This window comes from Pyrgilauda ruficollis, unplaced genomic scaffold (assembly GCF_017590135.1).
Source record: "Pyrgilauda ruficollis isolate IOZ18807 unplaced genomic scaffold, ASM1759013v1 scaffold555, whole genome shotgun sequence".
Classification (NCBI taxonomy): Eukaryota; Metazoa; Chordata; class Aves; order Passeriformes; family Passeridae; genus Pyrgilauda; species Pyrgilauda ruficollis.
This window is the reverse complement of record NW_024527211.1, coordinates 1-22,221: the sequence shown is the minus strand read 5'-3', so window position 1 is coordinate 22,221 and position 22,221 is coordinate 1. Positions and strand designations below refer to the sequence as shown.

At 38.4% G+C, this 22,221-nt stretch overlaps 1 protein-coding gene across 1 annotated transcript; it reads right to left on the bottom strand.

The window, feature by feature from the left end:
• Positions 1-1,622: 1,622 nt before the first annotated feature.
• LOC121361051 (protein ELYS-like) lies at positions 1,623-22,035 on the bottom strand. Its single transcript, XM_041481354.1, has 18 exons — positions 21,924-22,035; positions 20,443-20,547; positions 20,227-20,320; positions 19,810-19,933; positions 19,651-19,707; positions 16,858-17,004; positions 16,162-16,355; positions 14,065-14,172; positions 13,392-13,587; positions 12,329-12,523; positions 10,717-11,137; positions 10,096-10,195; positions 9,083-9,189; positions 7,735-7,895; positions 4,950-6,741; positions 4,042-4,175; positions 3,487-3,593; positions 1,623-2,992 (listed from the first exon to the last, which is right to left on the bottom strand). The coding sequence occupies exons 1-18, from the start codon at positions 22,033-22,035 to the stop codon at positions 2,806-2,808; spliced, it is 4,341 nt and encodes a 1,446-aa protein (XP_041337288.1). The 3' UTR covers positions 1,623-2,805.
• Positions 22,036-22,221: the final 186 nt, after the last annotated feature.

Below are 22,221 nucleotides of genomic sequence, written 5' to 3'. Positions count from 1 at the left end.
AAATACCTTCTAACAGCTCTTGATGTTATTCGTACTCCCATCACTAAATCTCCTGCTGTGTGCTTTCTGGAAATAAAATCTGCCATTGCACCCCATTTTATTCTTCCTGAAAGCCAAGATTCTGCTGTCCCAAGGAGGTCAACCTTCCACTGGCGTTTTCTCTGGGGTTACACCCCAAAGGTACAGATGCACAATCTGGCTTCAGCTTTTAGCCATCCAGAACTTCTTTAGGGGATAAAAACATTAAGGAATAAAAGAATTATATCCCTTTCTATAGAATAACTTCAGAATATTCTTTTAGCAATGAGCTGTAGCTGTGAAATTCCCACCTTGTTTGCTAGAAAATTTCAGCTCTATCCACAGCTTTCAGCATCCATCCACCACCACAATGCATCCCACCTCCTCTACACGTCCCTCCTGCCCTTCTCTGACACTACTACTCTCTCCCTCTCAGATCCATGTGCAAACAGCTGCAAAACTTTTCCATTCATCCTTCACACATGTAGCAAGCCTACGCAGAAAGCACCCACATAAAGTCTATTTTCTCCACTTCATTATAAACCCATCCTTGAGCTGGTGCCTGAACACTGTTCCCCAGCTTCTTCCTTTCCTCAGGCTCTAAACAGAGCCACAGCATCTGGTTTTGCTTCCATTTCCTTCTATGCCCTTCAAATTTCTCAGCGTCCACTCCTTGTTACACATGATGCTCAGGCTCCTTTTTAAACTGCTCCTCGGGGAAACTGGTCTGCACTGGAGAACTGTGCACCAAATCCCAGTTACAAAAAAAGGGAAAAAAGTAAAATATGTCAACACATAATTAAAACTCCTTTGAAGTAAGAAGTTACTAGAAAATTGCAAACCTTTAGGAAGTTATTAAATCTATTGCCAATTGTCTTTTGCTATTGCTTGCTTTCTTCCTAAGCACAGACAAATGAGGATATTTTAGCTGAAGTGCAAATAAAATAGACACTAAAAACTAATAAAATTGGCTAATGCTATATTTTCATTTTTTCTAAATAATTTTCATACAAAAATATACATATATATAAGTATAAATTACAGAAATGCATTAAAACCCTATTAAGCAATCTTCACTACCATTTCATCAGTCAATTCCATTTGACAATAATCAGAGTATTTTACAAATACTCTTGCACACTACAAAAAAAAGTCAGATTTGCCATCTGTATTCTATTCCCATTTTGAAAATTTGACCTTTTACCCCATTTTGAGCTATTCACTGCACTTCTGAGAAATGTGAATATAAAAATTTGCTAAACTTCCCTCCCCTTTCCTCTTTGACCATATTTATAGTCACTCATGTACAAAATACACAGAAAAAATAATTACTAACTTGACTCAAAGGTCTCAATTTACTGCCACTTTCACATTTTAAACTTTTGACATTTTTTTTAAGCTTTCAATCAGCCATGAATACTTCCCCAAGGAGAAAAATATTCAAGTGCATGCAACTGCTTCTCTAGAATGCTCTGTTCTGAGACAGAAAAATCACAGCCCCAGAACAATCTTCTTTCACACGCTTAGTCTGTTATTAATACATTCATTCACTATGTACAAGCTATTAGTTAATAAATAACTTATGTCTTAAATAACTGTAGTAGTTTTTACTAATTGAAAAGTTTAATATCAGGTTCCACCATTCTGTAGTCTTCAAAGTTGCATCCATGTATAAATTAACATACAGAAAAATAATCCATTGTCTAAAAGACTGCACATCAAAATAGTACTTCCATGTCTGCTTTTAAAAGAATAGGTTTGTGACTTTATTTATACAAATTGAAACTTTATAGGGACATATACTCCTTAACCCAAGACTGTTAATGAAACAATTATTCAAAAATACGGTTTGTAACTAAGATTTCTGTACAATTTTGTACCTTTTTCAGACTATTATATAGGCTTTACCATCAGGTTTTCAGTGCTGTGATATGCAGGTTTCAAATACTGCAAAGCATGTTTACAGACAGTACGTATTTCAATTATAGTAGCAGTCATATTACGAAAATAATTCTGGCTCAAATTTCAAAGTATCTGGGTAATATCCCTTTAAATCTGATATGCTATTGTAGGCATCACACCATCTGTACATGTAAATTTTTGCTGACAACAAATTTTTAGAAATAACGACACATCTGAGGTGTGATCTGGTTTTATGAACTAAAGAGCAGCTTTCCCAAAGTTTAAGACAAATACAAAAAAAAATATTGCACAGCTTAAAACGCAATTGTTTACATTCTGACTTCAATACAGTACAACTTAACCGTGAATGTAAGGAATTACCAGTTTGTATTGTAAGTTCAATTATTTGTGCCAGAAGGTCAAACATAATTTTAAAATTAAAACTAGTACGCTTAAAATGTTTACTTGTTACAGAAATTCTAAACAAACTTTTTAAAAGCTTTTGGAATCACTTTTGAGAGTCTGTAACTCCCACAAATCAACATTAAAAGTTCTGAGCAATACAGGTCATTCAACCCAATATTCCCTCAAAAAGCTATCAGACAGTAAGCACATTGTGAAGTATACATTTTTATTTAACATTCCTAAAATAAGCTGTATTTACATATTATATAAATGTATGAAGTCTTAATATAAAATAGAAAACTGCATTGACTGAGGAAATCACACTCCATATGGAGTTACTTACTGAAGACCATTTTTAATGAAATTTTACAATAATTTATATAAATTATCTCTTCCAAATTATGATTTTTCTTCTTACTAATTCACACAATTTTGATGACTTTACAAACAGTGGTGTACATTATAAACTTAAAAAAACAGTTACAGCATCTTCCGGCGCACAACTGGCTTTGGAAAATTAGACAGTCTTTTTTTGTTCTTTCTTAGGGTCTTCCCTGCTGCATCTGTAGTTTCTTTCTGTTTAGTTTTTGTTCCATCCACTGGACTTCCAAAAGGAGAGATGAATTTTATTTCGACTGGTGGAGGTGACCAAGAATCTTTTGTGGTTCTGAAAAGAAGGACAGGCATCAAATCAATTTTTCAGTACTAACAGTATTTAATTCAGAAAAAAAATGACATGGAATTCCAAAATCAATTTAAAAAAATGCATGGGCTTCTTTGTACATAGAATTATGGTAGAAAAGGTACATAGATCTGTTTGTTTTGCTTTCATTCCCTTTACTCATTGTCTGGCCATCGCCCACCTTGTCTGAGAAGCTAAACTGGAAGAGTTTGAGTTCATAAGGTGGAATAAGACAATGTAAGAGCACTGCAATATCACCACTGCAATTAATATCCACCTGCCCTTTTTTATTCTTTCCCTTTTCCATTAGCAAACCAAACCTTCTTAAATGGGGAAACAGTGCCTATTAGACCAGCAAGTTGGACAGGCTGATGGAGTGAGAGAAGACCGGCACAGCCAAGTGTGGAAGAAGTAGTTGGGTATTTAACAGCTGAGTCACTATCACATGAAGAAATAACTGTTCAAAACTTATTTCATACTTGCTTGCTTTCTTCATTTTTGATTTTGGAGTTCTACCTCTCTTCAATTTTTGCTTTCCCCCGGACTCTATGGATTTGGTATCCTCTTCTTCTTTAGCTGGAAGCTCCTATGTTAGGACAACAAAAATGTTATTCATGAACAAGTTCTTAGACTTCTATGGAATAATAATGGTTTTTCATTACAAAATCATGCCAAAGTTATTTCCAAAAATACCCTTTGCTTTCAAAAACAAACCTTTCACATCAAATTATTTTACCATCCTAAAAGTTAAAATTCTGAAATTAAAAGATGACATACCAAGTAAGTTTAAAGAGAGCCACTGTGCCTTTTGCTGAAGGCAAAACAGTATTTATCAATTCTTAATTTACATAGATTCAAAACTGACTTTTGTATATAGTTTTCATGAAGAAAAACAATAAAATTTTTAGCTGATTCATTTCAAGCTCTTTTTAAATATGTTTCCAATGAAAAAGGCAAAGCATTGCAAAGCACGATCCCAAAAAATGGTACCGAATTAAAATCAAGAACATGGGACAACTGGAGTTTTTACTTACTGCTTCTTTCACAATTCGGGAAATGCTAGCTACATTTTTTCTCCTTGACCTCAAAAGAGGAGGTGAAAAGACAAATTGAGAAGACAAATCCGGGTCTAAATCCTGAAACTTCACAGGATGGTCTGTTTTTCCAGCTAAAATGACAATGCATTGTTAGCATGCACATACACTACACATGAGGGACAGTAATATTGAATTACAGCTGACAAGAGCACAATAGCTTCCAAAAATAAAGGTCCAATCAGCTTTATAAACACTCCATGCAAAGGCATTTTCCCCCCTAGTAACTGCCTCTCGGGATTCATTCTTTTACCATAAAGTTAGTTTCACAAAACTAAGCCAATGTAATGATTTTACCTGCACTTACATAACCAAAGTTATTATACTCCAGAGGCATCAACAGTCCTTACACATCTCAAAAAAATTTATCATGTACTCTAATTAAAAGACTCCTGTGTACAGTAATTTCACCGACAAAGTACGCACTCATGAAAAAGAATCACATAATTAAACAGCTGTACAGTTTGTTGCAAGATGCAGCTCATCTGAACTTGAAAAGTGAACAGAACTTGAAACACACATCCTTTATTTTTCTATTGAGGGGAAGGGGTGGCAACCATATATTCACAAATAATCTCTGGTTTTCAAAATCTGACAGAAATTAAGTTCCTTACAAAAACACAGCTTAAATTTAATTTCACAGCTTAGATCAGCTTCATAATCCATTTCTACCAGAACTAAGCAGGCAGTCACACAGACTTCAGCCAAAAGATGAACTGCCTCTTGGTGAATTTTTTCTTTTGCATACTTACATTTTTTACAATACTTAAAGCCATCCTCACAGTTTGTTTTTGGTGGTTTAAAGAAGAGGGTATGCCCTCTTTTGCATATAAACATAGTGCACCTACCTTCAAATTTCTTTGTGAGCTTTGTGAGAGGAGGAGAGAAAAGGAAAGCCTCATTTTCCTCAACAGACAGTTTCTGATGGATGGCAGTCCTGCGGGATCTGGTTCTTGTAACACGATCTGTCAGAGCTCTTGATGTCTGATCAGGTCCTGAGGGGTTTATGTCTTCAAGCAGCAAAGGACTGCCACCAGGTCCTTGGGAGGTCTCCTCAGACATTGATCTCCTCTTCCTGCCCCGACGCCCTGTCCTCACCGCAGTCCTGGGCGTGGCTGGCTCCTCATTTGGCTCTGCAGGAGCTTGTACATGAGTATCCTCTTTTTCTGGGTTCTCCTGTGGCACTCTCCTAGTTTTTCTCTTAGGAGTATCAAGGGCTTCTACTTTCACACCTGAATGTGTGTCTTCCTGAGAAGAGGTAGACTCTGGGTCTGCCAAGAGGTTTTGTGCTGCCTTCCTAGCACTTCTTCTAGGCGTGACAGGAAGTTTAAATTCTGTTTGAGGAAGCGATGATTTAGACACATCAACATCAGAATTTTCTGAAACTTCTGATGAGCTAATCTTTCTTCTTCTGCCTCTTTTACTTGGCACAGGTAAAAGGAGTTGGTCACTAAGCTGCACCTGTTGATCCTGTACAGTATCTTCAGTAAACTGTAAATTAAAGCTTTTCAATTTTCTTGCACTTCTGCTGGGACTGACTGCTGGTTTCACTTTATGATCAGTGTCACTCTTGCCAATTTCTGGATTTCCAACTGAACTTTTTCCTCCTTTAGTCCTTCTGGAATCAGAAGAAGCAATAATGCTGCCTTCAGCAAGAGGCGTTTGCTCATTAGCCTCTTCTTGGAGTTCAGATGCAGCTTCCTTTGCTCTCCTTAACCCTCTTCTGGGAGTAACAGGCTGCGTACTGTCAGACAAGGTCTGTCCATCAGAATGGCTGCTTTCTGTTTTTTCTAAATTAGACAGTTTAGGTTTCCTACCTCTCCTAGGAGTAACAGGTGTCACAGGTATTTTCTCCTCTTGAGCATTTTCCTCTGTTTGGAGCCTGGGAGTCTCAGATGCTTCTTTTGTTCGCCTGGTACTTCTCCGAGGAGACAGTCCGAGCAGAGCAGGGCTGTCAGTCTTCAGCAGCTGCTGAGCGCCTGCTGACAGAACACTCGGACTTCTACCCAGCTGTCCCCTTGTGCGGGTTCTTGGAGCAGTGCCATAATGATGCCTGCTGGTTTCCTCTCCCACTGCTTCTAACACAGGTGTTAAGGGAGCCTTTACCTTCTGGAATCTAGTTACCTTTTTACCTATGGTTTCATGAATTGATTGCTCTACAACTTCAGATGTAAATTCTTTACTTCTCGTGTCCTTGATTACATCCAGTAAGTTCTCAGCAATGGCAACCTTAATAGGTTCAGGCACATATGGGAGTGACTCTGCAATATTTTGAGATTCCTGATCGCCAGTTACAGTCGACACTGAATTTGTAACATGTTCCTGGTTTTCAGTATTCCCTAAATTGGTCAGAGGCTTTTCTTCTGTTGTTGTGTCATCTGGTTTAGAAGCATCTATTGATGTAGGGTCTCCCATCTCTGCTTCCCCTTCTTCTCCTTCCAAAACTAAGGTAAAATTATTCTGAGAGAGAAAAAGGTCTCCATCTCCCTCAGCTGCATCACATTCACTATCTTTATTATCAGGCAAATCACATGCAAACTGTTGCTCTATATTTTCATAGCTATAATGAAGAACTCTTGATGGATCTAGCTCACTATATGGTGATGTTTCAGGTGCTGGTTCTGAAGTATCTTCTATAACCTAAAGTTAAAAAATGTCTGTTAATACTTTATTCAATACCAAACAGACTAACTTCACACTGAGCTAGATGAAACTGACGACAGTTCCCTTAAGACCACCCTGAATGTGAAACAATGCACTTTTGTGCACCAGCTAAGAGTTTATGTACTTGAGGCACAGGGACCAGAGCAGTCCCTGTGTGCAGTTCACATGCTCTGTTTCTGATATTTCTGTTCAGAATTGACCATTTGTCACTGCCATGACCAGGAGCAGTTTTCCAGCACAAGGTGTGTACACAGCCAGCAGTGCCCCACTGCCTCTGATAGGGTAAAGTGCATTTGGTCCCCAATGCTTAAAGCTTCAGTCATGATAGTTCTGACAGTAGCATTTACATTGGTCAGGCATCACATCCAACAACTCAACACTGCAATTTGAGGAGTCACTTGGACTGCATGAGATAACATAACACATAGGTTCTAAATGCTTCCATCTCTTGAAGAAATATCTTGACACCAAAATGAGCTCGCTAGTGGGAATTCTGTGTTTTAAGAAGGAACAAACGACCTAAGCACCTAAATAAGCACTCTTCTGAGTTTGGTTTCCACATATTTTTGTCCTTTGGTAACTGGTTACCAGTACAAAGAAGCTGCACTCCTGTAACTTTCTTATCGTCTTTAACATTTTAAAAAACTAATTTTTAAGTAAAATAAAGTTTGAATTCAAGTAAATCAAATTAATGCCTAGCTGGTTTAAAAAAAAATTTAGGCTTTTATTTTGGTTTTATTTGCTCTCAAAGGTCTAAGTCTTGACAGGTCCCATTCATGTTATAGGAACAGAGAATGCAGAAGAAAAAAAACGTATCTGCCCATACAACACTAAGGTTTTTAACTTGTGTTAAGCAGCTCAAGAAACAGACACATTTTTGAGTGTCTCCAAATTGTCAGTACAACAGGTCTGTCTCCTCAATTTGCAAACTGTTCTATTGCGTAGAAAATGGGAAAATAGTTTACTTACATTAATTTCCTCAGTTTTGGGAGGATTGTTAGAAACAGGGACTTCTTCCGCTTCAGCTGCTTCAGGGTTACATTCTTCAGGTAAATCCACACGCTTGCCCTCAAGGCGATTTTGAGAAGGAGTACTGACCATATCCTCACTGTCAAGGATACTTATCACAGCTAGAAGAGATTTATGTAATTTTACCTTAACCTTTATATAAATGATGTAAGTTTAAGCAAAAAGAAGTCACAGAGCTAGCAAGAGCCAACAATATGGTTCTCCATCCTGCCACATATATTGGGCTTTCTCCAAAAGCTAAAACTATTGTGTTGGTTTTGGCTGTGATAGTAATTTTCTTCATAGTAGCTGGTACTGCTCTATTCTGGATTTGTGCTGAAGGCAGTGTTGATAACAGGGATGTTTTAGTAACTGCTGAGTAGCACCTATACAGAGCCAAGGCCTTTCCTGCTTCTCACACCATGCCAGCAGTGAGTGGTCTGGGGGCGCACAAGGAGATGGGAGGGGACACAGCCAGGACAGCTGATCCCAACTGACATCCCATAAAATATGGCATCATGTTTAGCATAAAAGGCAGGTGAAAGAAGGATGAATCAGGAGACATTAGAAGTTATGGTGTTTGTCTTCCTTCCCATGACCCATTTTCCTGCTTTCCTGGAGATGGCTGAACACCTGCTTGACAATGGGAAGTGGTGAATGAATTCCTTGTTTTGCCTGACTTGCATGCAAGACTTTTGCTTTCCCTATTAAGGTGTCTTTATCTCAACCCATGAGTTTTCTCACCTTTAGCTCTCTGATTCTCTCCCCCCTTTACCCAGGGGAAATGAGTGAGTGGCTGTGTGGGGCTTAGTTGTCAACTGGGTTTCAACTGTGATAACTACAGACTGGGTAAAGGATGCAGCCCCACAGCAAGGAAGAAGGAGGAGAAAATCAGTCAAGTCCATGGAGAGGAAACAAAGAGGAAAATGTGGCTGCAAAGGCACACTGGTAGACAGTTGCTTCAGTCTGAACACTGAGGATGCATCATCTTTTAAAATAGTAAATCAAGCAGCAGATCCCATGGCACACAAATTGGTAGTGGTGTACAACATTAAAATAAACACTGATCTCTCCTTATAATACTTTAAGTTCTACCAGCATCTCAATATTTTAATCAAGAACTAAAAGATTCACTATGCACTTTCTCCAAGGACTTTCTTTAAGGAGGGTGTTCTCTCTACAGTCTAATGAAAGTTAGCAGTAACATGCTACTACTATTTCAATCTGAGACACCTACAGTGGTGTGGTAAACTACACATTTCACTTGAGGAGCTCTGCTACCCTACCACACAGAACATTTCCAACATACATTCACTGTCTGCCTCCGGGGATTCAGCAAGCTGTGGATTTGTTGCAACCAGTATGGCTTTTTCTTCTGATGAAGAGGTCATTTCAGACTCCTGGTAGGTTTTTTCACTTCATGAAAAGAGAGAAATTCATCATAAAGCTTGAAAACACACCTTTAAGAGTGTTAGAAGTTACTTTCTCACTGTAAAATCTTCAAATTTCAAATCACAAAAAATACAAGAAAAATCAGAAATTCCTCCATCAACATATTCAATTTGTGACTAAATTTGTAATTCACTTTGTAACTCATTTTATGCAGCTAATAAAGTACTTAACGTTCTTTCCAACTATCCAACACTGGATAAAAATATAACAGAGGTATATTACAGAGTAATGTATTATTTATCTTCTGTAGAAAGAGGGCAACTACAATAAGAGGTTCAGAACCAACTGAACAGAAGTCTGTACAGGTGAAAGTTACCACTTGAAACTAAGTGTTTTCTCATTGCTGACATTCTGTCTTTATCACTCAGCAGTTGCAGCTTTTAAAGAACCTGGTGAGAAAACGGCTTCCCTTCCCATAAACAAATAGATGCTAGTGAGCACACACAGAAAACAGAAATTACGTGTAAAAAATACTGGCAGAAAGCATTCAAACTCCAAAATAAACCCACTGAAGTTACAGAAATCTCAGGATTCATTTTTAACTACACAATTCTCAGAAAAAAACTTATGTTCACAGTATCTGCTTAGTAACTCTCACTAGGTCTCTATGGGACTGTTGAATGAAGTCTTTATCATCATACTTTATGGTCTGCAATAATTTGAGAAAAAAGGCTCAAATTGACAGCTAGACAATATGCATTACATTCATGCCAGATTTCTTTTGGCCACAGACAGAATGGAATAGACAAGCCCTTACAAATAATAACACAGCAAAGAACTAACCCCAGGTCAAAATCAGTTTTCAAACACAGAAAAGCCATCAGCTATATGTTGTGTGAACCCAAAGATGTATCTACTTCATAAGCTCACCCTTCATTTCCAGTCCCAGAAGTTGCAGCCTCAGCAGCTTTAAACACCGACTTATACTCAGGAAGGGTATGATATTCAGCATTTGATTCTTCCACAAATCCTACAAAAATGAAGAGATGGATAACTTCCCTGTTGCACTCAATTATCACTTCTTTTCAACTGCTTATATAGTTTAAAGTGATCCTTTATGCATTTCACCTAGGATAGAGACTTAACAAAATAACGCTACCAAGACTTCAAGTGCACAGATGGCCTGTGTTCTTCTTTCCAGTATAACAAGAAACCTGATGCATAATTTCAGTCAAAAAATGTAAAAATTACTGCAAATTATAGAAGTACTCCTAAAACATAACCAGAAGTCAAAGTTTTAAATGTGTATCCCTTTCAAAACTTCCACACTGCTGCCTTTCAGCTGCAACTACACAAAAAAATGTCAGCCAAGGAAAGTATACATTTATAAGGTCCAGGATACCTAAAAAAGGACTTAAAATATAGAGGTAATTTTAAAAGCTTAGAGCACTTGTGAAAACTCATCATTAAATACTGCACTCTTCAGTAATTCAATCTTTTGACAATATTTAAAAAATTCAGTAACTTAAGTTATCACAGCATGAAACATACCTGCTTCTTTTCTTTGTCCTGAAGGATCTGGTTGTTTCATCTGGAAAGGTTTATCTTCAACCATTTCACTTTCTTCCTCCTTCTCCAATTCTTGAACGTCAACAGTGGAAGAATTAGCTGGTTTAGCAGCTATAAAGATGACATCATCTTCAAAATCACCAGGTGATTTTGCATCATGATACTCCAAAGTAGTCTGGTCTGATCTGACAGAGAAGTTACTATTTTCCTTGCTGACATCCATTTTCTCCAAATCATCTGCAGGTATGCTTTCCGAAGATTCCTGCAATTCAGCACGACCATCCCCAGGATCGCTCAGAGTAAACAGAGTTGGTTTAGCTCTACTTTCAGACCAAGCATCCTCTACCAAGCCATGATGATGCTCAGATGAAGCTCCAAATAGTGCTTTATCATCTTCTGTCACCTAAAATAAAGGTTCAGATCGGCAACATGAGCCTGCTTGTTGTTGAAGCAAAACAAAAAAATCCAACAAATACTGACATTTTTAAGTTCCACATGTCCCCTTAGTGAGGCAATGAAAAATTAATTCTCATTCTAGCATTATCTTAGATTTAAGGCTGAGTGAAAAAATTAATTACACTTTAGATTGCTTATTGAGTTTCCATGACACTAAAGAATTAGGATTAAATCAGTCTTGCTCAATGTCATTTCAAGGCTCTTCACTGGGTTTACTTGTGTGTTTTTGGGAAGACGAAGCTTTGCCTAGTAAAACCCTAACTCAAGATTTCTCTACTTTATGGTTGCCCGTTTAAGAAACACATATGCACTACTAAAATATGCTGGTGTTCAACTATGCCTGTGGCATGGAACAAGCAAATTAATCTGGCCATAGTGCCAATACTAGTAAGAATTTCATGCAGGAGAGAGTATATCTTGTTACAATTGAGTAGCTCATTGTAAAAACACACCAGCTACTCACACATGGGATAGCAGCACATGCCTCTGGTGTGCCACTCATTTGGGTACATTATGCTGGCAACTGGCTGATGGGCTGAACCACAGAATCCAGCTACACAGCTGCAGGAGCAGAAGGGACCTCAGCTGGTCAGATGGACCCACTGCATTTGAAAACTACATGGATGCTATCCATGGTGCAAGGCAAGAAGCAAACCTGAGAACATTAGGCCTGAGAAAACAAAACACTGCAGGTTCTCTTCATCACGGGTCTCTTTTTACCAACATTTAAGTAAATCCAAGGTTGCAAAACGACAGGTTGAGAGTCAGTGCATCTTTATGACTTTTGTTACTTTCCCAGATGTTCAATTTACAAAATTTAACAAATCCAAACAAGAGGCTCCATCTATATTCCTTACCTTCCTGCAACAGTACCATTTGAAAAGGTACAGCTGAAAGGTGAACTAACATTCTGAACATCTGAGTAAAACCCACCATGGTCCCTTGATGCTTATTATGAGTATGTTCCTGCAAGAACATGTTACAAAATGTCTAGCACAAAACAATCTTTTTTTTTTTTACCAAATTCTGCCAATCTGATTTCCAATCCAGATTCTCAGTATAAGAAGTTTTGGCAAACAGAAGTCTAAATTAAATCACAGCATTATCTGCAAAACTCACTAACTGCAGTCCAGCTTACCCCAACTGTCCACTTTGCATGTGAGCTCTCTTCTCTGAAAGATATTCTAGGTTCCTTTGCTCGTAGAGGAGGAGTAACTGATCGTCCTGGGGATGCAGAGGGAGTTGCTAGGGGTGTAGTGCGAAGGCTGGACCTGAGAATAGACTGAGGAGTAAACCCAGGAAAACCGGAAGATGTGGCCAAAACTTTAGCTCTCTAGGAAAAGAAATAAAAACACTTAATTTAGCACCAGGTAAATCCTCAAAACAGAAGACTGTGCTTAAATTACAAAAATTTAATTACCCTAAATTATGAACTGGGTTTATAGCAACAAAGTTTTGCCTCTGCACTGTTCTTCCAAAAATACCAGCATTTTAAAGATAAAAAGGCATGCTTTTTGTATTTCCCTTTGTTTGTCTTTGTAATGCCAACAAAATAAAAGTTAATTTAAAAAACTACTTCTTCAGGAAGCAAGGATATGACATCTTGTTTTCTGCAAGGTTATCTCTTATCCCATTAATTTTTGCAATTCCTACACTGCTCTTGTAACGGCACACAACTTCACTCTGCACAATAGCGTTTTCAGTCACTGCATCTGACAGCCCTTCTGCAAAGAAACAGACAACAGCTTTTTTTCATTAATTAATCAGCTGCACACAATAGGAAGTGACACTGCTGCAGAAATACCTACACATCTTTATGTAGAAGCATTCATATGTTTTTATCTCAGATTATTTTACGGTATTGAAAGGGTTCAAAAGAGGAGGATGAAGCTAGTTCATTTGTATGGATGCTACTTCACAAGAAGGTGAAAAGATGCAATTATTCCATACAATAAAAATAAATTTAGTTCACAAAGCTATGGGACACGCTGTCTACTGCAATCAGCTGAGAATTAAAGTTTCCTGCCTTAAGACTTTTCCCAACTTACTGCTTCCAAAACGGCTGTGTATGTAATAACCACATGCATACTGAAAATTTCAATCCAGGAGGATTTCTACTAAATACTTTGGTGATTTCACTTAAAACGAACCTCAGACGTTCTTCATTTGGTTGGTTGCTACTGACTTCTTAAAATACAAACCTTGACCACACGAGGAGTTTCCAATAAATTCAACTCTGATGCTCTTGGCAGACTGTTTTGGGAGCTGGAGCGATGTGTATTTGATCTCAGGGGGCTGGATGCCACAAAAGAAGTAGAAGCTCTGCACGGGGACTGCCAGCTCTCATCCTGTGCCACAGAGCGGGAAGGAACAGGACGAACCACCAAATCCAGCAACCTGTTAAAATACTCATTTTAAACTAGGAACATGAATAAATAAATGAAAAAAATCATGCTGTGATCATCTCAGATGATGCAGAACAAAAACACTGGATGAACAAGAAATACAACCTGACTGCAGGGGGTGATTTATCAGTCCCACAAAAAACTGACAGGCACTTTGGGGCATTTTTTTCATTACTTCTTTACATTTCATACCTAATTTCCTAAATCCCTGCCTCTGACATAAGAATACCCAATTTTATGCTGCACAAGTGACCTAATTCTCAGCAGTGGAGAAAACTCATCTACATTTCAATGCAGGGACCATTTCAAATTGTGTACCTAATTTTGTCCCTAAGTTGACTTTTTCTTTGAGATACAAAACTAAATTCAATAGAATCCTTGGTAAACCAAAAAAGCATACACATATGCACATGTATATACATGATAAACAATACAATTTTGAAATATAAAGTCTGTAGATCTACTATACCTTGAACACTTTTGAGAAAGTTTTGTAATAGGTGTCCCAAGAAATGCATCAGGCAACTCTGCACCACGGAGAGGATGTGTACTGACTGCAGGCTCTGTAGTTCTAGGACTAGAAGGAAAATGAAAACGTAATTGATTTTCAATCCCTCAAAGTCCAGTCACACCAGAATTAAAGTTTATTTAACTACATCTTATGTAGGACAGTCACCTCACGTGATTTCATTCAGGTAGGCAAAGGCAAAAAGATCAGCAGCAAGGGGCCATGTCAGGTGTTACTGCCTTATGGTAACAGTTTGATGGCAGTGACTGGAAATACAGCTTAACACAAACAACTGATAAGCAAAACTGCAGCAGAGAGTCATCACTGAATCTTGACAGAGACTGACATTGCTCAGTTGTCATTCATGTGACTGGATTAAGAGTTTGAAGCACTGTTCTTGATTGTAGAAATGCACATAAAACTGCACAAAACTACTTGGCACTTAAATAATGACACGGTTAAGCCACAAATTGCATCTTTAGGCAGGTTGAAAAGTCCAGGTTGAACTTTGTTCCATGCAATAAAAACAAGAGTATTTCTCAAAGCTGTGGGACAAGGTAACCACTCCAATTAAGTGAAAACTAAACTTTCCCTCTGTTCCCATTTTACTGCTTCGAAAAGGACTGTGTATACAATAACTACATGCATGCTAAAAATACCTCACAATTTGAACCCAGGGGTTTCCTTTTAAACAAAGCCCACAAGCTTCTGGTTTGGTTGGTTGCTACTGACTTCTTAAAATACAAACCTTGACCACACGAGGAGTTTCCAATAAATTCAACTCTGATGCTCTTGGCAGACTGTTTTGGGAGCTGGAGCGATGTGTATTTGATCTCAGGGGGCTGGATGCCACAAAAGAAGTAGAAGCTCTGCACGGGGACTGCCAGCTCTCATCCTGTGCCACAGAGCGGGAAGGAACAGGACGAACCACCAAATCCAGCAACCTGTTAAAATACTCATTTTAAACTAGGAACATGAATAAATAAATTAAAAAAATCATGCTGTGATCATCTCAGATGATGCAGAACAAAAACACTGGATGAACAAGAAATACAACCTGACTGCAGGGGGTGATTTATCAGTCCCACAAAAAACTGACAGGCACTTTGGGGCATTTTTTTCATTACTTCTTTACATTTCATACCTAATTTCCTAAATCCCTGCCTCTGACATAAGAATACCCAATTTTATGCTGCACAAGTGACCTAATTCTCAGCAGTGGAGAAAACTCATCTACATTTCAATGCAGGGACCATTTCAAATTGTGTACCTAATTTTGTCCCTAAGTTGACTTTTTCTTTGAGATACAAAACTAAATTCAATAGAATCCTTGGTAAACCAAAAAAGCATACACACATGCACATGATAAACAATACAATTTTGAAATATAAAGTCTGTAGATCTACTATACCTTGAACACTTTTGAGAAAGTTTTGTAATAGGTGTCCCAAGAAATGCATCAGGCAACTCTGCACCACGGAGAGGATGTGTACTGACTGCAGGCACTGTAGTTCTAGGACTAGAAGGAAAATGAAAACGTAATTGATTTTCAATCCCTCGAAGTCCAGTCACACCAGAATTAAAGTTTATTTAACTACATCTTATGTAGGACAGTCACCTCACAATTATAAGCCTCTTCGCCACTGTTAGTAATTCTGCTTATTTTTAAATAACCAAGTAGCACTGGTAAAAGATTACTACGTGATCACACAAATGAGTCTATAAAAGTCAGTACAGCAAGAGCTGCATGGTAGTGACAAACAGTTTGAGTTTCAGCTCCTTAAACACTGTAAACTCATTCGCCATAATGTAAATACATGCATTTGTATAGAGAAGATGATCATAGCAGAAAAACTCTCCAAACACTACACAGGAGGACATGATCGTTAGCTATTATATATGTGTAGAAAGGCAAAACAAAGCTTTATTCATGTCCACCTTCCCACCAAAAAACGAACACAATTCAAACTAAAATCACTTTCTCTCCCCCTACAACTCACTCTCCTCTCCCTCTCCAAATACAGAGCTTAAGAGTAACTTTTATAAAAGGCTGCTTACCTATCATACTGAGAGATATTTGTTTTCTGCTCATTTCCTAACCATACTTCTCCAATTTTGGACAACACTTTACTGATGAAAGTTGCCATCAGTAAAAATTCTTCAGTATTTGCAGGGAAAAAAAATGTCAGCCACCAAGAACAAAGTGAATGTGTTAAGAGGAGCAATTCAGGTCCTTCTAAGTTCACAAAACCCTGTGTACAGACATTGCTTTTAATGAATACATTACTTGATAACTTAGGCAATAAAAAAATTGGTTGTATTGACACAGTGAAAAGAACAACATTCAGTATCAGGAAGAATAGTTCTTAGGTTGAAAATCACTCCTGCAGTCTTTAGTCTCAAATATTCCTGCTACCATCACAGCTTCCATGATTCAAGTATCAAAACACTCTTCTAGAAACAGTGCCCAACCAGTCTGCTAAAAACCTAACTGAAGACAGCTTTGAAAACTCAATTATTAAGCATTATTTAAGCTGATTACTCCATTGTTTTAATAAATTTCCTCTCAAAGTAGTTAAAGCAAAATTTCAAATCATAACTTGTTGCTGAAGATGTCAGACCAGTGTTACAAAAAAGTTTCTAATGCTTCAATAGCTCATTATACCTAAGTAACAATTTAAAAAATAATTTTACTGATTGCAGTTTAGCAATGTTTAGTGCAGTATGTGTCTAACTCAACTGTTTCATACTTACTTCATAATCATTGTGATCTAGGAGCCAAAACCCTTGAATCAGCTTAACAAGACCCCAAGGGATAGCAAAGGCAGTTGGAAAGGAGTCAATAGAAGTCTCTGTTTTATTTGGAAAGGAATGCATAATATCCAGCAGCAAGTAAATTGTCTGAGAATATCTAATTAAGGTGAATAAATTGCTAAGATAGAAACTTGTATCACATTACATTTGGCAAAACATTGAAATAAGAACATGAAAATAGTAGAAAGCAGAACATCCCAAGGTACTGATCTTGCCATTTTAAGCTATTACAACCCATTATATCAATAGTCAGGTCCTAATCACAGAACTGTATCCTGAATATACTTCCAGAAAGAAACACTTGTGGATTTCTGGAAGGCAATCAAAAAGGCAGCTATTGGGTGTTTATATACTCCGGCTGTTATAAACTCAGGCTTCTGCTTCCATCACTGAAGCTACCAGCTGGACACTCAACACACTTCAACATCCAATGCTTAATTATTAAAGAAAACAAGCTCTACAGCTGTTTTATCCTCCTCATTTCCTGTCTTCACAAGACCAACACAAATTATGGTGCCTTTACAATGCAACTTAGCACTGCCTGATTGAAACTGTGTTCAAACTGCATGTGGAACCGTCACTCAAAGTGTCATCCGCCCTTTCTGACATCCCATGTTAGGGATGTGTCTGAGTAAAGCAGCTTGGGACTACAACCATTTTTAACCCCTTTGCTCTCCAGGCTCCCTTCCTGGTTTAGCCACGAAAGGCAAGTCTGCATGTTCCAGCAGCTTAAAAATCAGGCTTCAGCCCAATGACTGTTCTCAAACCGCCCTTTATTATTCTGTGTGCTTATACTTTTTACACAAAAAAAAGAGCAAACACTGTTAACTAGGCTGGGAAACAAATGATTTTGGCAAAAATCAGCAACTGGAAACCACTGTTACAAACTCTTTTGTTCTGAAGCAGCACATTTTAGGCACTTTTCTAACACACAGTCCTTTGCCACAGAATGGTGTGATTTAAAACTTAAAAATTATTACATTTTAAGAGAAACTAAGCAAGGTTTTTATCTTGAATATTTTAGGGAACCTGTTTTCTTGTATCAGAAAAGAATCTGCAAAAAAACCACATAGGTGACAAACACGTAAGAACATTTTTGTTCTTATTAAGGACGGAGAAATAACAGATTCTGGAAAGGATACAATTGCATGTTTGTCGCTTTCATCAATGCTTTCTAGCAAATAGAGATCCAGCAGTGCCTGAAATGAAAGATTAAAAGGTTTTCTAATGCTCCTGTCTTTCGCAATCAATGGCTTTAGGGGACTGCTGCTGCTGGGGTTTGCAGTGAACAGAACACTCACATGTAAACTAACAGGTGGGTATTTCCCAGTGCCGCCTTCATCCCTCTGCCACAACTTCTCCACTTCCTCTCCCAACTGGGAAACCATTCCATCACTTACTTCATAATCACTGTGATCTAGGAGCCAAAGCCCTCGAATCAGCTTAACAAGACCCCAAGGGATAGCAAAGGCAGTTAGAAAGGAAACAAGTAAAGTTTCTGTTTTATCTGGAAAAGAATGGATGATATCCAGCAGCAAGTAAATTGTCTGAGAATATCTAATTAAGGTGAATAAATCACTAAGAGTAAAAAGTTGTATCACATTACATTTAGCAAAACAATGAAATAAGAACATGAAAATAGTAGAAAGCAGAACATCCCAAGTTACTGATCTTGCCATTTTAAGCTATTACAACCCATTATATCAATAGTCAGGTCCTAATCACAGAACTGTATCCTGAATATACTTCCAGAAAGAAACACTTGTGGATTTCTGGAAGGCAATCAAAAAGGCAGCTATTGGGTGTTTATATACTCCGGCTGTTATAAACTCAGGCTTCTGCTTCCATCACTGAAGCTACCAGCTGGACACTCAACACACTTCAACATCCAATGCTTAATTATTAAAGAAAACAAGCTCTACAGCTGTTTTATCCTCCTCATTTCCTGTCTTCACAAGACCAACACAAATTATGGTGCCTTTACAATGCAACTTAGCACTGCCTGATTGAAACTGTGTTCAAACTGCATGTGGAACCGTCACTCAAAGTGTCATCCGCCCTTTCTGACATCCCATGTTAGGGATGTGTCTGAGTAAAGCAGCTTGGGACTACAACCATTTTTAACCCCTTTGTTTTCCAGGCTCCACTCTTGGTTTAGCCAACGAACAACAAAAGCAAGTCTACATGCTCCAGAAGCCTAAAAATTAGGCTTCTGCCCAGTGAATATTCTGTGTGCCTGCAGTTTTGACACAAAAAAACCCCCAAAAAAACCACTGCTAGCTGGGCTGCGAAACAAATTATTTTGGCAAAAATTAGCAACTGGAAAACCAAAGTTACAAACCCTTTTGCTGTGAAACAATACATTTTAGGGCACCACTCTAATAAGCACTCTATTGCTATATATCAGAGTGTCTTAAAAAATTAGTAACTGTGTTAAAATTTGAGTACAACTAAACAAGGTTTTTATCTTGAATACAACTTAGAGAACATGTTTTCTCAAATTGGAAGAGACTTTGGAACAAAACAATTAAAAATTAAATCAGAAAAATTCCAATCTAGAAAGAAATTAAGCAATGCTTCTGTCTAGGACTTAATTCTATTCTAAACGTGTTCACTCACACTGTGTTTATGGCATAAATTTAAAATTGTTGTTAAGCACACACAGGTGACAAACATGTAAAAACTTTTATGTGCACAGACTGAAGAAGAGATAACAGATTCTGGAAAGGATACAATTGCATGTTTGTCGCTTTCATCAATGCTTTCTAGCAAATAGAGATCCAGCAGTGCCTGAAATGAAAGATTAAAAGGTTTTCTAATGCTCCTGTCTTTCGCAATCAATGGCTTTAGGGGACTGCTGCTGCTGGGGTTTGCAGTGAACAGAACACTCACATGTAAACTAACAGGTGGGTATTTCCCAGTGCCGCCTTCATCCCTCTGCCACAACTTCTCCACTTCCTCTCCCAACTGGGAAACCATTCCATCAATCATCAAGCAATCAGAATCCCATTTGCCTCTGCAACAAAAGGGAACAAGGGCTTGCACAGTGTAAAACACTCATTCCAGCCTCTCAGTGTCACAGATTTCGGAGTCAGAGGAATGATGGTCCTTAGCTCACAATGAACTTCTTAATTAAGGAGTCCAAAGCACAAACCCAAGAGAAGAGCTGCATTTTGGGTTCCAGGCTTGCTTTCTTGCTCTGTTATGTGTAATGCCAAGGAAGGCAGACAAAGGGTTTTAACTGCAAAAATAACCACTCTCACACAGTCTAACAGTGGCAGCTTTCTAGAGAATTCCTCTGAGTCTTACCTTGATAAGCGCTCGAGTTTCTCTCGGTGACCCGTATAGTAGCTCTGAATCAAAGGGTAATTGTAGAAAAGTCTGGACAAATGCATGTGATCATCTACAGGTAATAAAAGTAAAAGCAAGTTAAAAAGTAAGACCATGTTTTTCAACTAAAACTTTGGTCTAGACAGACAGGAATCACACAGCCTCAAGTGTTTTGCTACTACAGGTTCTGCTTACCTAAACCCTCGGGAAGAAGACTGGACCGACAAAACCAGATCACCACTTGTGCATACAAAGAAATGAGGCTGGTTACCATCTGCTTATTTGTCAAGTCTGTAAAACCTGAAAAAAAGACACAAGATGATTTGGATATTGCAATTCCTCTCCCTTTTACAAATCTCCCATCAGCAGCACAAACACAAAGTATAAAACACCACGGTGGAACTCTTCTTACTTTTAGTTGTCCCTCTGGATCAATTATGAAGTTGAAGAAAAAAACCCACTGTTCGCCCTCAAAACAAAAACCCATCTCTACAAAGAAACGGAATCACTAAAGATTAAAATTGAAAAATAAAGCCTGATCTATTAGATAAGGAAGGAAGGAAGGAAGAAGACTGTTTTTTTCCACGTACAGACATGGAAAAGAATGTAGCAGCTTATTCAAGCCCAGACATTTCTTTCAGATGAAAAGAACCTGCAACAAATTTTTCTTTCCTCTTTTTTTTTTAACCAATTTTAAAAGTTTGCATTCTAAGTAAAATCGTGACATGTAACAGCGATTTCTACATATTAAAAGACATACAGGATATTTCCATCATCTTCTGACAATGCATTTCAGACAAGGAAACATGCTGAATTCTACTTAGGGTACCAAACAAAATTCCAAGTTATTTGACCCTAATTCCGAATTTTTTCTTTCTAGTGTTCCAAAGCTATCCCTGCTTAATGCAGTCTCTGAACAATATAGTCACAATTCAGCAAAGGTCATCATAAAATTTCTTGCTTTCCCAAGTTACTTCCCAACCAGACTGACATCAGAACATCTAATCAGAATGTAAAAGCCTACATCAGGCTTGTAAAGTAAGCATTCTATGGGCAGGGTCTGCTAGCCAAATTTGTTTTAGCTACCACATTATGCAGAAGTGTTATTTTTGCTGACATATTTCCACAGTCTGGTGAAGAATCCCATAGACAGGAAGATGAAGGCAGGGGGAAGATTGCTCCCCCCTTTGTAGCGTTTGCTGCTCCACTCCATGATTACCATCCAACCCTTCAGCTTTGACCCTCCCTGGAGAAAGATAGGCTGTTCATCACAAAGGCTCCTTCTTTAATGAAACTCTTCAGACGAGAAACAAAGTTTGCTGCACTGAAAATGAAAAACCCATGAGAGGGGTGTGAAGCCACTGCGGTGACAGACAGAATGTAGCAGTGTTGAGAGATACAGGTGATGCAGGTGCTGCAGCAAGAGGGCAGTCTAAGAGGAGGAAATCGAGCAACCACAGCTCAAGGCAAAGGCTACAGAGGTAAAGGTCAGTTTTGACAGGGTGCAGAAAAACCTACTGATTAAGGGAAAATGAGGGGAAGTGGCCATGCAACTGTCAGGTAGAGAGCACCATTATAACTGGTTAGCACTTCCTTGGAAGGAAATAATGTCTAGTGCAGCAAGCTGGTGTTTGCAATAGTGCACATCTGAGGGAGGCACCATCAGGGCCACCTACTGCACTGCACCCAAGGCTCTGAGACACTGAGGGCATGAAGAGGATGAAGGCTGTACCCACGAAAAGCTGCTTTCTGATGCACATGCCCAGCACTGACCGAATGCTTCTGCATGCGGACCTGGGGCATGGAATTTACAGACAGGTCACTGAAGACAAACGTCTCAGGGCTGTTCACAGCCAGAAGACTGGATCTAAGAGTATTATTATTTCTGCTAACTGTATGTCAAAACCTGCCTCTCAGAGCAGCTTTCAATCAAAAACCATGGTCTTATAGCCTCTACAGCCTTCAGAGAAGATG